Consider the following 12,754-nt stretch of genomic DNA (forward strand, 5'->3'; position numbering starts at 1 on the left):
GAGTACATAACACTGTTCATATAACTTTAAGCGATTAGTTTTTAAACATCAAAGGTAGGGCTTCAAAGTAAATGAGAATCAATAAGAAAAATCGAAGATCCATAACGATCTAACAGTTGGTCTATGACTATGCATGAATTTCTCTAAAAAGTCCTGCGCATGGGTGAGTGATTGAGTATGGTTTTTACGCCGCTTTAGCAATATTCCAGCAATATCACGGCGGGGGACACCAGAAATGGGCTTCACACATTGTACCCATGTCGGGAATCGAACCCGGGTCTCTGGCGTGACGAGCGAACACTTTAACCACTGGGCTACCCGACCGCCCTTCCTGCGCATGGATTATGACTTGTATAAATACATGGATCGTTGATATTATTTTTCTAAAAGTGACTGATCTGACACATTACTCACAAAGTTCACTCAAGGCCCCTATGTTGGAATGTCCACCACCAAGAGCCCGGAGACTCTTCTCCAAGTTGGGAGCACTCTTGGACCACCGGCCATCAGCGAAAATAATGGAAGAGCGCTGGTGCCGGTCCTTCTGTACTGAGCTTGGTCCCCACGTCTTCCCCTTCACACCATCCACAGGATCTGCAACATCGCATCCGCAGCCATATAGTACACATCGCATACATAGTCATACATGACACATATAGACAACAAACGCAATTAGGATTATTCATGGCAATAACATAAACTGACCAATATAACTTTGCAACAACAGAGATTCTGCGTATGAATATAGGTCACCAGCAACCCATGCTGGTCCTATTGGGCCCCATAATGACCCTGAGACAAGGACACAGTGTATTATTACATGCTATAGCCCTGAGTCTGGTGCCGGAGACGGGAAAAACATGAGCTGGGGAGGCTGGAGGACTGTCTGGACTGTTTGGACCGTACATCCCTCGTTTCTCTTGTACCAGGCCCTCCTTCTGTACAGTGATGTTGTGTCGAAAACCTGAAGAAAAAGCCCATGTCCTCGTTAAAAACATAAATTTGCACCTAAATTATCAAATATATAGGAATTATTACGTATCAAAGTCTGTCTTCAAATTTACAGGACAATAAGATTCAACAAATCTGGTGTAAGATGACAAAACTTATATATGTTGAAAGTTAATGGTTTAGTGACACTCACAGACTCATCCTGTCTCTTCTACAGCCTACCTGATGGTTCACTGATGATCCTGCCTCTACTAGACTTGACTCACAGACTCCTATCTCCTCTACAGCCTACCTGATGGTTCACTGATGATCCTGCCTCTACTAGACTTGACTCACAGACTCCTATCTCCTCTACAGCCTACCTGACGGTTCACTGATGATCCTGCCTCTACTAGACTTGACTCACAGACTCCTATCTCCTCTACAGCCTACCTGACGGTTCACTGATGATCCTGCCTACACTAGACTTGACTCACAGACTCCTATCTCCTCTACAGCCTACCTGATGGTTCACTGATGATCCTGCCTACACTAGACTTGACTCACAGACTCCTATCTCCTCTACAGCCTACCTGATGGTTCACTGATGATCCTGCCTCTACTAACCTTGACTCACAGACTTCTATCTCCTCTACAGCCTACCTGATGGTTCACTGATGATCCTGCCTCTACTAACCTTGACTCACAGACTCCTATCTCCTCTACAGCCTACCTGATGGTTCACTGATGATCCTGCCTACACTAGACGTGACTCACAGACTCCTATCTCCTCTACAGCCTACCTGACGGTTCACTGATGATCCTGCCTACACTAGACTTGACTCACAGACTCCTATCTCCTCTACAGCCTACCTGATGGTTCACTGATGATCCTGCCTACACTAGACTTGACTCACAGACTCCTATCTCCTCTGCAGCCTACCTGACGGTTCACTGATGATCCTGCCTCCACTAGACTTGACTCACAGACTCCTATCTCCTCTACAGCCTATCTGACGGTTCACTGATGATCCTGCCTCTAATAGACTTGAGTCACAGACTCCTATCTCCTCTACAGCCTACCTGACGGTTACTGTTTATTCTGCCTACACTTGACTTGACTCACAGATCCCTATCTCCTCTACAGCCTACCTGACGGTTCACTGATGATCCTGCCTCTAATAGACTTGAGTCACAGACTCCTATCTCCTCTACAGCCTACTTGATGGTTCACTTTTGTCCTGCCTCCACTAGATTTGACTCACAGATCCCTATGTCCTCTGCAGCCTACCTGACGGTTCACTGATGATCCTGCCTCCACTAGACTTGAGTCACAGACTCCCATCTCCTCTACAGCCTACTTGATGGTTCACTGATGATCCTGCCTCTACTAGACTTGACTCACAGACTCCTATCTCCTCTACAGCCTACCTGATGGTTCACTGATGATCCTGCCTACACTAGACTTGACTCACAGACTCCTATCTCCTCTACAGCCTACCTGACGGTTCACTGATGATCCTGCCTACACTAGACTTGACTCACAGACTCCTATCTCCTCTGCAGCCTACCTGACGGTTCACTGATGATCCTGCCTCCACTAGACTTGACTCACAGACTCCTATCTCCTCTACAGCCTATCTGACGGTTCACTGATGATCCTGCCTCTAATAGACTTGAGTCACAGACTCCTATCTCCTCTACAGCCTACCTGACGGTTACTGTTTATTCTGCCTACACTTGACTTGACTCACAGATCCCTATCTCCTCTACAGCCTACCTGACGGTTCACTGATGATCCTGCCTCTAATAGACTTGAGTCACAGACTCCTATCTCCTCTACAGCCTACTTGATGGTTCACTTTTGTCCTGCCTCCACTAGATTTGACTCACAGATCCCTATGTCCTCTGCAGCCTACCTGACGGTTCACTGATGATCCTGCCTCCACTAGACTTGAGTCACAGACTCCCATCTCCTCTACAGCCTACTTGATGGTTCACTGATGATCCTGCCTCTACTAGACTTGACTCACAGATCCCTATCTCCTCTACAGCCTACCTGACGGTTCACTGATGATCCTGCCTCCACTAGACTTGAGCTTTGACCGTGTTTTCCGATGCCTCTTGACGGGTGTGGGTTTGTTCATGACCTGCTGCAGGATGAGGATGTTCAGCTCCCGCTCCAGCAGGTCGATCTCTCGCTCTGCCAGCTCCTGCTCCCTCTTCTTTAGCAGCTCCTCCTGGATCTTCTGCTGCAACGCTGCCTTCGTCAGCTCCTCCTCCCTCGACCGCAACTCCTGCATGCACACAAACACAACTCTCAATGACCCTAAATCTTGCATCGTCTTTGAACAAGGCATAAAGCTCTTTAACATGACAAGAGTTACGTTTTCTCAGACATGACTACTAATACATGTCTTGTACTGCACCAAAGCATGCAGTTACAGCCCTCATGAGGGAGTGTGATTATCCCACCTTCTCCCTACTGCGTAGTTCATCAAACATCTGCTCGATCTCCTGCCTCCAGTCCTCCTGCATGGTGTGGAAGGACTCCTGAGGGGTGTTCATGAAGGAAGACTTGGCAATCTCCTCCAGGCGCTGCAAGATGGCCTGGAACGTGGGGCGTTCGTGGGGCTCCTGATGCCAACAATCTGATGCAAAGAGAGTGGGAATATTATGATATTAACAATAGTAACTAGATTTGTACTCAAAAACATCCTCCTATTTTTTCATACAATAGTTCATGTTGTTAGTGTAAATATGAAAACTAATAAATGACTATAATAGCCTTGAAAGATAATGGCTTCATGCAAAAAGATTTATTGGCTATAGAGTTTGGGCGGGAAACAACCCTTGTTGTTTGAGACTGCTAAATGTTTCCATGGAAACACAAGAAATATTATAAAATTGAAAACTATGAAAAGGCATGTGGTCATGTGCACATGTATAGTTTCATGCAAAATATTAAATGGCTAGAAAGTTATGGATCGGAAACGAAGCCTAGGGTTGTTTGAGACTAAGATGAAATTGTTTCCATGGAAACATAAAAAAATAAACTTTTTAAAATTGATGGGCACTGCATATATCAAGTTTCGTTGAAGGATACTGAACAGTACTCAAGTTACGGCTCGGAATAGGATGGAAATGCCAATGCAAAAGGGGGGTGTAACCAAAAACAATATGTCTCCCCTCCCTTTGGGGGAAGAGACATAATAAAAATCACCATCATCATCTTGTAATAATCACTTATAATGCACTGAACACCATGCAATTATGCATGCTATTACTAGTATTAGATCAATTAACAATTGTACTTGAGAGTTCATTTCATAGCAAGTGATGATGGTGTGCTGTGAAACATATCGACTAGCTGCAGGTTGGATAGTAGGTATAGTTCTAAGTCAGTCTAAGACGTGAAGGCATTCACTGACAGTACTTTTCAAAAGTGGCACATGTGATGGTAGTTTACCGCTCAGTGAAATTTAGGAAAATATGTCTGGTAGCGACAAACCACAGATCAGAATCTGGGATCAGAAAGCCACAATCAATTTATCCTGACTTTGTAAGGGACACAACTCTACAAGACATAACTGAACTAAATGTAATACAAAAATCTCAAAGCTGACAAGTTTGACATGTAACTTCTATAAATAAGCCTTAGAAACAGTTTTATCATAAACACAAAGCCCTGGTTGCAATATTAATAGCAATGCTCTTCCATACAAGGAAGAATCCTTCATGGCTTCCTGTGCTCATGGTGATCACCTACCTGCCATGAGGTCAGCAAAGAGATTTGGGCAGGTGCTTGGTATAGGCAGGGTGAGCTTGTTGACAGCCACGCCATATGCCACACCCAGTGCATCAATGCCCTTGTACGGGGTCTCCCCAGTCAGCAGTTCCCATAGCACCACTCCATAGCTGCAACACGAGACAGTTTCAACATTACACTTAGGCAGCAATCAGGGCAACAATCACCACAAAGTGCTCTCAGGATTCTCAATTGTAAGAACCTGAAAATGTTCCCCACGTCCACACTTGCAATTTTAAACTCATTATAACTATAAGGAGTATTCTTTGAAAGGTTGGTTGGTTTATTGTTTTACGCCACACTCGGCAATATTCCAGCTATATGACGTCGGTCTGTAAATAATCGAGTCTGGACCAGACAATCCAGTGATTGACAACACGAGCATCGATCCACGCAATTGGGATCGATGACATGCATCAACCAAGTCAGCGAGCCTGACCACCCGATCCCGTTAGTTGCCTCTTACGTCTTCTTTGAAAGGCAGGGTGTAACAAAGTCATTGATATCCCCACAATGGCAAATACTTGTCATGGATACACATATGAAACTTCACAAACTATCAAAAGGTACTTCACCACTAGGCCTATCTATGTGCCAAGTTTGTGAAGAAATATTGCATGTTTTTCAAGCTCCTGATATAAGCAACACTACCATTTTCTGTCCAAGTAAAACTTGTTGCTATGAAAACTCAAAAAAATAAATTTAAATCCCAAACTATCAAAAGGCACCAGTTCACCACTACAATTATCTATGTGCCAAGTTTGGTGAAGAAATATTGCAAGGTTTTCAAGATCTGCTACAGAAACGAGCACTGCTCTCATTTTCAATTCTCAAGTCAATTTGTTGCCATGGAAACTCGAACATAAAATCCAAAACTATCAAAAGGCACCAGTTCACTGCTAGACCTATCTATGTACCAAGTTTGGTAAAGAAATATTGTTCGGAAACAACATCTTGCACTGACCATTTTATTACCTCACGAAAAAGGCGTTGCAGGGATGATAATTATTTGCCTGATTGCTTTTCAAAAAGCTTAACAGAGCTTAAACTTAATGAACTTAATTTCTTCAGATTTTTCTACAATAACCCTCAGATAAATTAAGTAAGGGCTGGGTGGAAGGGAAAGAGAAAAGAAGGAAAGAAAAACTAAATGGAACAAACAATATCAACATGATCAACCACACCTACGCATATGGTAATGTAAACAGAAAAACAATTACTGTTTATTTTTCAAAAAACATAGGACAGATGAAATTAATCAATATTTGTTTTACAGGAAATGTTTTGTTTGAAATGTATAGATGCAGGAGGGGGAAAAAGAAAAAAACCCTGGAATTTGTACTCAAGGGTAACAATCAAGAATTCTCAAAAAATTTAGTCATGCTTAGAAATGATGATTTACCAAAGATAGAAGTATCATAAAAGAGTGAGTGAGTGAGTGAGTAAGTGAGTGAGTGAGTGAGTGAGTGAGTGAGTGAGTGAGTGAGTGAGTGAGTTAGGTTTAGCACCGCTTTTAACAGTATCCAGTTATATCACGGCGTGTCAGCGTTATGTGGGAGGAAAGCCCGAAGTGACGCAGGTATCAGACATTTACCACTTCGGTGAAACCCACGAGAAACATAATCGGGGCAAACCGTGATTTAAACCCACGATCATAGGTTTCTTGTGTGTCCAAGGGACGCAACTCTGCACAGCGAATCGCGGCGCTTTAGACGACTGGGCCACCCGTGCCCCCATATTATACAAGTATTTGTCACAGAGTGACGAAATATCCCCCGCCTGTACACCATACTACCAAATATGAAGACAATCCAGCGATTAGTTCTTGAGATATTGTGGCAACACCGTTTTCCAACTCCAAAAACAGATTTGCCTGCTGTGACCTTGAAAATGGGGTCAAGGTCACCAAATCTGACAGGTGTATGCGGTGTCTGTATATACACTATAGTTCCAAATATGAAGACAATCCAGCGATTAGTTCTTGAGATATCGCGGCAACACCGTTTTCTAACTCCAAAAGCAGATTTGCCTGCTGTGACCTTGAAAATGGGGTCAAGGTCACCAAAACCGACTGGTGTCTGCGGTGTCTGTATATACACTATAGTTCCAAATATGAAGACAATCCAGTGTTTAGTTCTTGAGATATCGCGGCAACACCGTTTTCCAACTCCAAAAGCAGATTTGCCTGCTGTGACCTTTAAAATGGGATCAAGGTCACCAAAACCGACTGGTGTCTGCGAAGTCTGTATATACACCATAGTTCCAAATATGAAGACAATCCAGTGTTTAGTTCTTGAGATATCGCGGCAACACCGTTTTCCAACTCTAAAAGCAGATTTGTCTGCTGTGACCTTGAAAATGGGATCAAGGTCACCAAAACCGACTGGTGTCTGCGGAGTCTGTATATACACCATAGTTCCAAATATGAAGACAATCCAGTGTTTAGTTCTTGAGATATCGCGGCAACAAACAGGTGGGACGTACGGACAGACGTACGGACGGTCATGAATACTATATCCCCCGCTTCGCGCTTTCGCGCGGCGGGGGATAAAAAGGAGGTTCATGTGGTTTTGTCAGGCACACAAGCTATTTCTTTCCGGAAATTCTCGGAAATTCTCAATTTCGAAGTTGAGAGCAGAGTGCAACAGGTCGCCCACTGTGTTACAATCATGACTATCATAGCCCTTGATAAGGTTAAAGGAACTTCGCAATTGTTAAACGAAAGTAACTTCACATAATGCAACAAGAAACGGCAAACAGTACATTCAAACTGTACAAAAACAACTAGATTTCTGTTGTTTTGGTCCATCGTATCCACTGCCATTACAAGCGTTTCTTCAATGGGCTTCAGAAACACACCAATTGCTGTTAGCAGAGAATTAGCCAATGGCTATGTGGCCTTCTCATTCATTACAGTAATGAATTGTATTTGGAATATCCTCCCTTATTTGAAATATTTTAACTATGGGAGAGAATTTATGGATGTCAACTTCTATATTATGAGGAACACAACGTTTCGGAGTACATGTATATGCTTACTCCTTTATCATTCACCTGATGAAGGAGTAAGCATATACTCCGAAATGTTGTGTTCCTCATAATAAAGATGTTGAAATCCATAAATTTTCTTCCTTATGTGTATCACATCTAAATGCCAAAATGACTTAACTTTGGAGCATTGTATTATTTACAGCGTTAGAAATTGGCACTAGTCCTATAGTCCTTACCAAACTGCCCAATAGTAAAGGTATCCTAAGGACTAGTAAAAATTGGCCCATTTTAAGCGTTTTGCTATATGTTATCATTATAAGGACTAGTGGACAAAAACTGTTAGTTTCTAACCCTGGTTTATTGTTCCAGTGGCTCTTTTCTTATTTTTCTAGCAATACGGAAAAAACTTGATCAGTGGGTTCTATTAAACAAATAAAAAAATGTGTTCCGTCTTTATTAAACAAAAGGAATACCGCTAGGTTTGTGTTGTGATGTCAAAAGATTACACTACTTTGTAAATACTTCCTTGCAGGATTACCAAGGACAAAAATAGCACTCCACATTTCCATCACGTGACCACGCACAGAAGAATGCCTTTCAAACGGACATCATTTTTCCAAATAAGGAAAGTAGGATTGCAGGTATTTCTCAGGTAGGGTTGTGATTCATATAATTGTATTTTTTCAGCTCATTATGAATCATATCTTGAAATTAAAACTTGAGGTATCTCTAGAAATATTTGCAACATGTGTAACATGGTGATAGCAGTTCCATGGCTATAGGATACACAGGACATACTGTCACCTTGTTGGATGAATGACAGGATGATAGACAAATACAATCATTTTTTTGCGATGGATGAACGGGAAGAGAGAGGTATAGGTGCATTGATGATAGACAGATAGAAAAGGATATATGTTTATACAGAAATACATCACAAAAAGGTCAAGAAAGTGTGTGAATGGGACTTTTAGAAATCGTGACAGTTTGTTGAGAAAAGTTTGTTGAGATGTTAGCCTACTTGAATCCATGGGGTTTGATCTGAAGTCAATGTTCGATCTGTATGAAAACACTTGACATGAGTTGGGGGAAAAGAAACCAGTCTCGACTTGAGCTACTTGTCAGCTGTCTAAGCTAAAGCCTGAGTCCAACTTCTATCACCCTAGTAAGTGTAGCCGACGACAGGCTCAAGGGATTCAAATTGGCACCAGCCTGCTTGCCCAAGTCAGTTTGTATAATGTTAAAGGTATCCCACACGCAAGTTGAATTTAGGCTTTATAAGTGTTGTGCAAATGTTATCACAATTCAAACTATACAGGGAAAGGTGCATTTCGGACAGCCCATTAACATGGAGTAATATACTGACACCGAAGTAGAAGGATAAGTTTAGACTCAAATGATTCTGAGACACTGTGAACAATTAAAGTCAACATCTTGCCAGGGTATGAACTAACAACAATACAGCCAGGCTAGGCTTACAAGTTCAAACTTCACTCAACTCTTTTGTATGGCTATACAAAGACATTCTAGCAAGTTTACCAGTTCCTTTTTCAGAGACTTAAACATGACAGTGTACTAAATCAACACAAAAGGTGATAAATTGTAGCCATGAGTGAGTGAGTGAGTGAGTGTGTTTTTATGCCGCTTTTAGCAATATTCCACCAATATCACAACAGGGGACACCAGAAATGGGCTTCACACATTGTACCCATGTGGGGAAACAAACCCGGGTCTTTGAATGATGATGATGAGTGAACACCTTTACCCACTAGGCCACCCCACCGCCCCTTGTACCCATGAGGAACATGGAAACAAGTCAGGTTTTCTACATGACATCAAACATATACTACTCAAAAGAAGTTAAGGACCACACAATTCTTTCATATCATAACAGTGACCTGCCATGACAGATTAACTATTGTAATTTGAAAGAATCAGGAGATCCTTAACATCTTATGAGTAGTATATCAACCACAGGGAAAACTACATGGCTCTTAAAGCACCTGTCACTTCTTCACTGCCCTTCATTGTTTTGACCACCTAAATAGACACATGGCAAAGAACACCTGAACAAAAAGCCTCAACCTGACTCCCACACAGCTGTAATACAGCCCACCTCTGATTAAGTGATTGATAGCGATGCGCTTTTGTCATCTTCACCAACGCATTTATATGTTTGCACAGTTTACCCAGATAAACATGAGGCTGTGTTCAGTGACTGTAACCCTGCAACTCCTGGCTCACCGATCTACTGGGACTAACTTGCTGTATACAATCAGAGTGAGATCGGATTACAACTTCACAAGAAAGTCTCATGAAGGGTCAGCACCTCAAAGATGGATGAATGAAATCCCAATGCACAATGAATACCACCTAATCTTTTCCAACAACTATAAAGTTACCCGTGTTTGTATTTGTCATTACCTGTGATTCATGACATATTTATTGAGAGTTTTAATGGATTTTAATTATCATATATTTGAAGACACAAACATATAACATTCTTCTTAAAATATCACAGAGACAATGATATTTTTATGAATTTTCATCTCATTTCTCATGAATTGAGTGAGTGAGTATGGTTTTACGCCGCTTTTAGCAATATTCCAGCAATATCACGACAGCGGACCCCAGAAATGGGCTTCACACATTGTACCCATGTCGGGAATCGAACCTGGGTCTTTGGCGTGACGAGCAAACGTTTTAACCAGTAGGCTACCTGACCGCCCCTGCAAGATGTGAACACAAGGCACATGCCTAGCTGGTCTGACAGTTCTTCACACAGAACCAAAGCTGTATTAGGATACCAACCGCCCCCATTTCTCATAAAGGTGACATAAACAATATTTGTGGTTAAAATTACAATAACCTGCTATATTTGTTTAAATCAAGACATAATTCTTGCTACATATTTCAAAAAGGAGTTTCACTGAACAAATATGTACATGTTATGTTCAGAAACTATGAAATAAGAATTGTAGCTTGACTTTCATTACTTGTTCCGTTCTGATGTTTCATGGCCATGTTGGGCCATGATTAAGTCACACTGTAGAGCACAGGCAAGGAATTTCAGTGTGATTTATGATACTGGTAGTTTTTCCCTATTCAAATCCCGTACATTACAATACAAGGATTGTCCTGTGTTTAAGAGTGTCAAGTGACAACATAACACAATAATTAATGCATACCTGAGCTGAAAGCAGGAAATAACCTACATAAATCCTAATGCTAACTCAGGATCGTCTCGCCATAAACTAATACCTGCTGCGTGTGACACTGTGCGTCTGAGATCAGATACAGAGGGGACCTCGAAGGGGCTACAGGGTATTGGGGAAAACACTGACAGATGCCAATCTTGCTGAGGTCAGATACAGACAGAGGGGACCTGAAGGTGTTGCAGGGTATTGGGGGAAACACTGACAGATGCCAATCTTGCTGAGATCAGATACAGAGGGGACCTCAAGGGGCTACAGGGTATTGGGGAAAACACTGACAGATGCCAATCTTGCTGAGGTCACATATAGACAGAGCGACCTCGAGGGGCTGGTGGCATTGGGGTAACACTGACAGATGCCAATCTTGCTGAGGTCACATATAGACAGAGCGACCTCGAGGGGCTGGTGGCATTGGGGTAACACTGACAGATGCCAATCTTGCTGAGGTCAGATACAGACAGAGGGGACCTGAAGGTGTTGCAGGGTATTGGGGGAAACACTGACAGATGCCAATCTTGCTGAGATCAGATACAGACAGGGGGACCTGTAGGGGTTGCAGGGTATTGGGAGTAACACTGACAGATGCCAATCTTGCTGAGATCAGATACAGACAGAGGCACCTTGAGGGGCTACAGGGTATTGGGGGAAATACTGACAGATGCCAATCTTGCTGAGATCAGATACAGACAGGGGGACCTGTAGGGGCTACAGGGTATTGGGGTAACACTGACAGATGCCAATCTTGCTGAGATCAGATATAGACAGAGGGGACCTGAAGGGTTTTGCAGGGTATTGGGGTAACACTGACAGATGTCAACCCAATCTTGCCGAGGTCAGATACAGACAGAGGGGACCTGAAGGTGTTGTAGGGTATTGGGAGTAACACTGACAGATGGCAATCTTGCTGAGGTCTGGGGGTATTGGGGTAACACTGACAGATGCCAATCTTGAGGAGATCAGATACAGACAGAGGCACCTTGAGTTGCTGGGGTATTGGGGTAACACTGACAGATGCCAATCTTGCTGAGGTCACATACAGACAGAGGCACCTTGAGTTGCTGGGAGTATTGGGGTAACACTGACAGATGTCAATCTTGTTGAGGTCACATACAGACAGAGGCACCTTGAGTTGCTGGGGGTATTGGGGTAACACTGACAGATGTCAATCTTGCTGAGGTCACATACAGACAGAGGCACCTTGAGTTGCTGGGGGTATTGGGGTAACACTGACAGATTCCAACCCAATCTTGCCGAGGTCAGATACAGAGAGAGGGACCTCGAGGGGTCGCAGGATGATATACAGATATATACAGACAGAGGGCACCACAGAAGAGACCAATATTCCACCAATATTCCAGCAATAACAAAGCAATTGCACCCATTGCTATGAGCCGAAGTTTTAACCAGTAGGAACCCATGTTCAAAAGAAATGAAAGCAAGGAACATATGAAGTAATGACAACATACCTCCACACATCACTGAACTTTGAGAAGCGTGATGACTTGATGACTTCAGGTGCCATCCAGGCATACGTCCCTGCCGCACTCATCCTTGTTGTCTTGTCCACCTCCCGAGCTAGACCAAAGTCGGTGATCTTGAGTGTCTTGTTGGACAGGTCATCCACATTGATGGTCTCCTTCAGTAAGACTGGAACAAATGACAGGATTGAGTAACATCAAACACAACTTCACACTACACGAGTAGCCTGGTCGGCATTATATCTGGCCAACATTTATTCCTATTGGATCCAACACAGTGCAGTGGACTGTCTAATCGGGCACTCTCAGGCACTATCTATAAACCAGTATTG

General features: G+C 42.9%; 1 protein-coding gene across 1 annotated transcript in view; it reads right to left on the reverse strand.

Annotated features, from left to right (window-relative positions):
- Nucleotides 1-12,754, reverse strand: part of LOC124137013 (mitogen-activated protein kinase kinase kinase 11-like) — a 51,724-nt gene that overhangs the window by 10,166 nt on the left and 28,804 nt on the right. Inside the window, exons 2-7 of the mRNA XM_048403896.1 lie at nucleotides 12,411-12,591; nucleotides 4,700-4,848; nucleotides 3,406-3,581; nucleotides 2,990-3,227; nucleotides 821-964; nucleotides 415-594 (exon numbers count right to left, since the gene is read on the reverse strand). Coding sequence (XP_048259853.1) covers nucleotides 415-594; nucleotides 821-964; nucleotides 2,990-3,227; nucleotides 3,406-3,581; nucleotides 4,700-4,848; nucleotides 12,411-12,591 — 1,068 coding nt within the window. The remainder of the gene's footprint in view (nucleotides 1-414; nucleotides 595-820; nucleotides 965-2,989; nucleotides 3,228-3,405; nucleotides 3,582-4,699; nucleotides 4,849-12,410; nucleotides 12,592-12,754) is intronic.

The sequence above is a fragment of the Haliotis rufescens genome, unplaced genomic scaffold (genome assembly GCF_023055435.1).
Source record: "Haliotis rufescens isolate VD_foot unplaced genomic scaffold, xgHalRufe1.0.p SCAF_3, whole genome shotgun sequence".
NCBI classification, from domain to species: domain Eukaryota; kingdom Metazoa; phylum Mollusca; class Gastropoda; order Lepetellida; family Haliotidae; genus Haliotis; species Haliotis rufescens.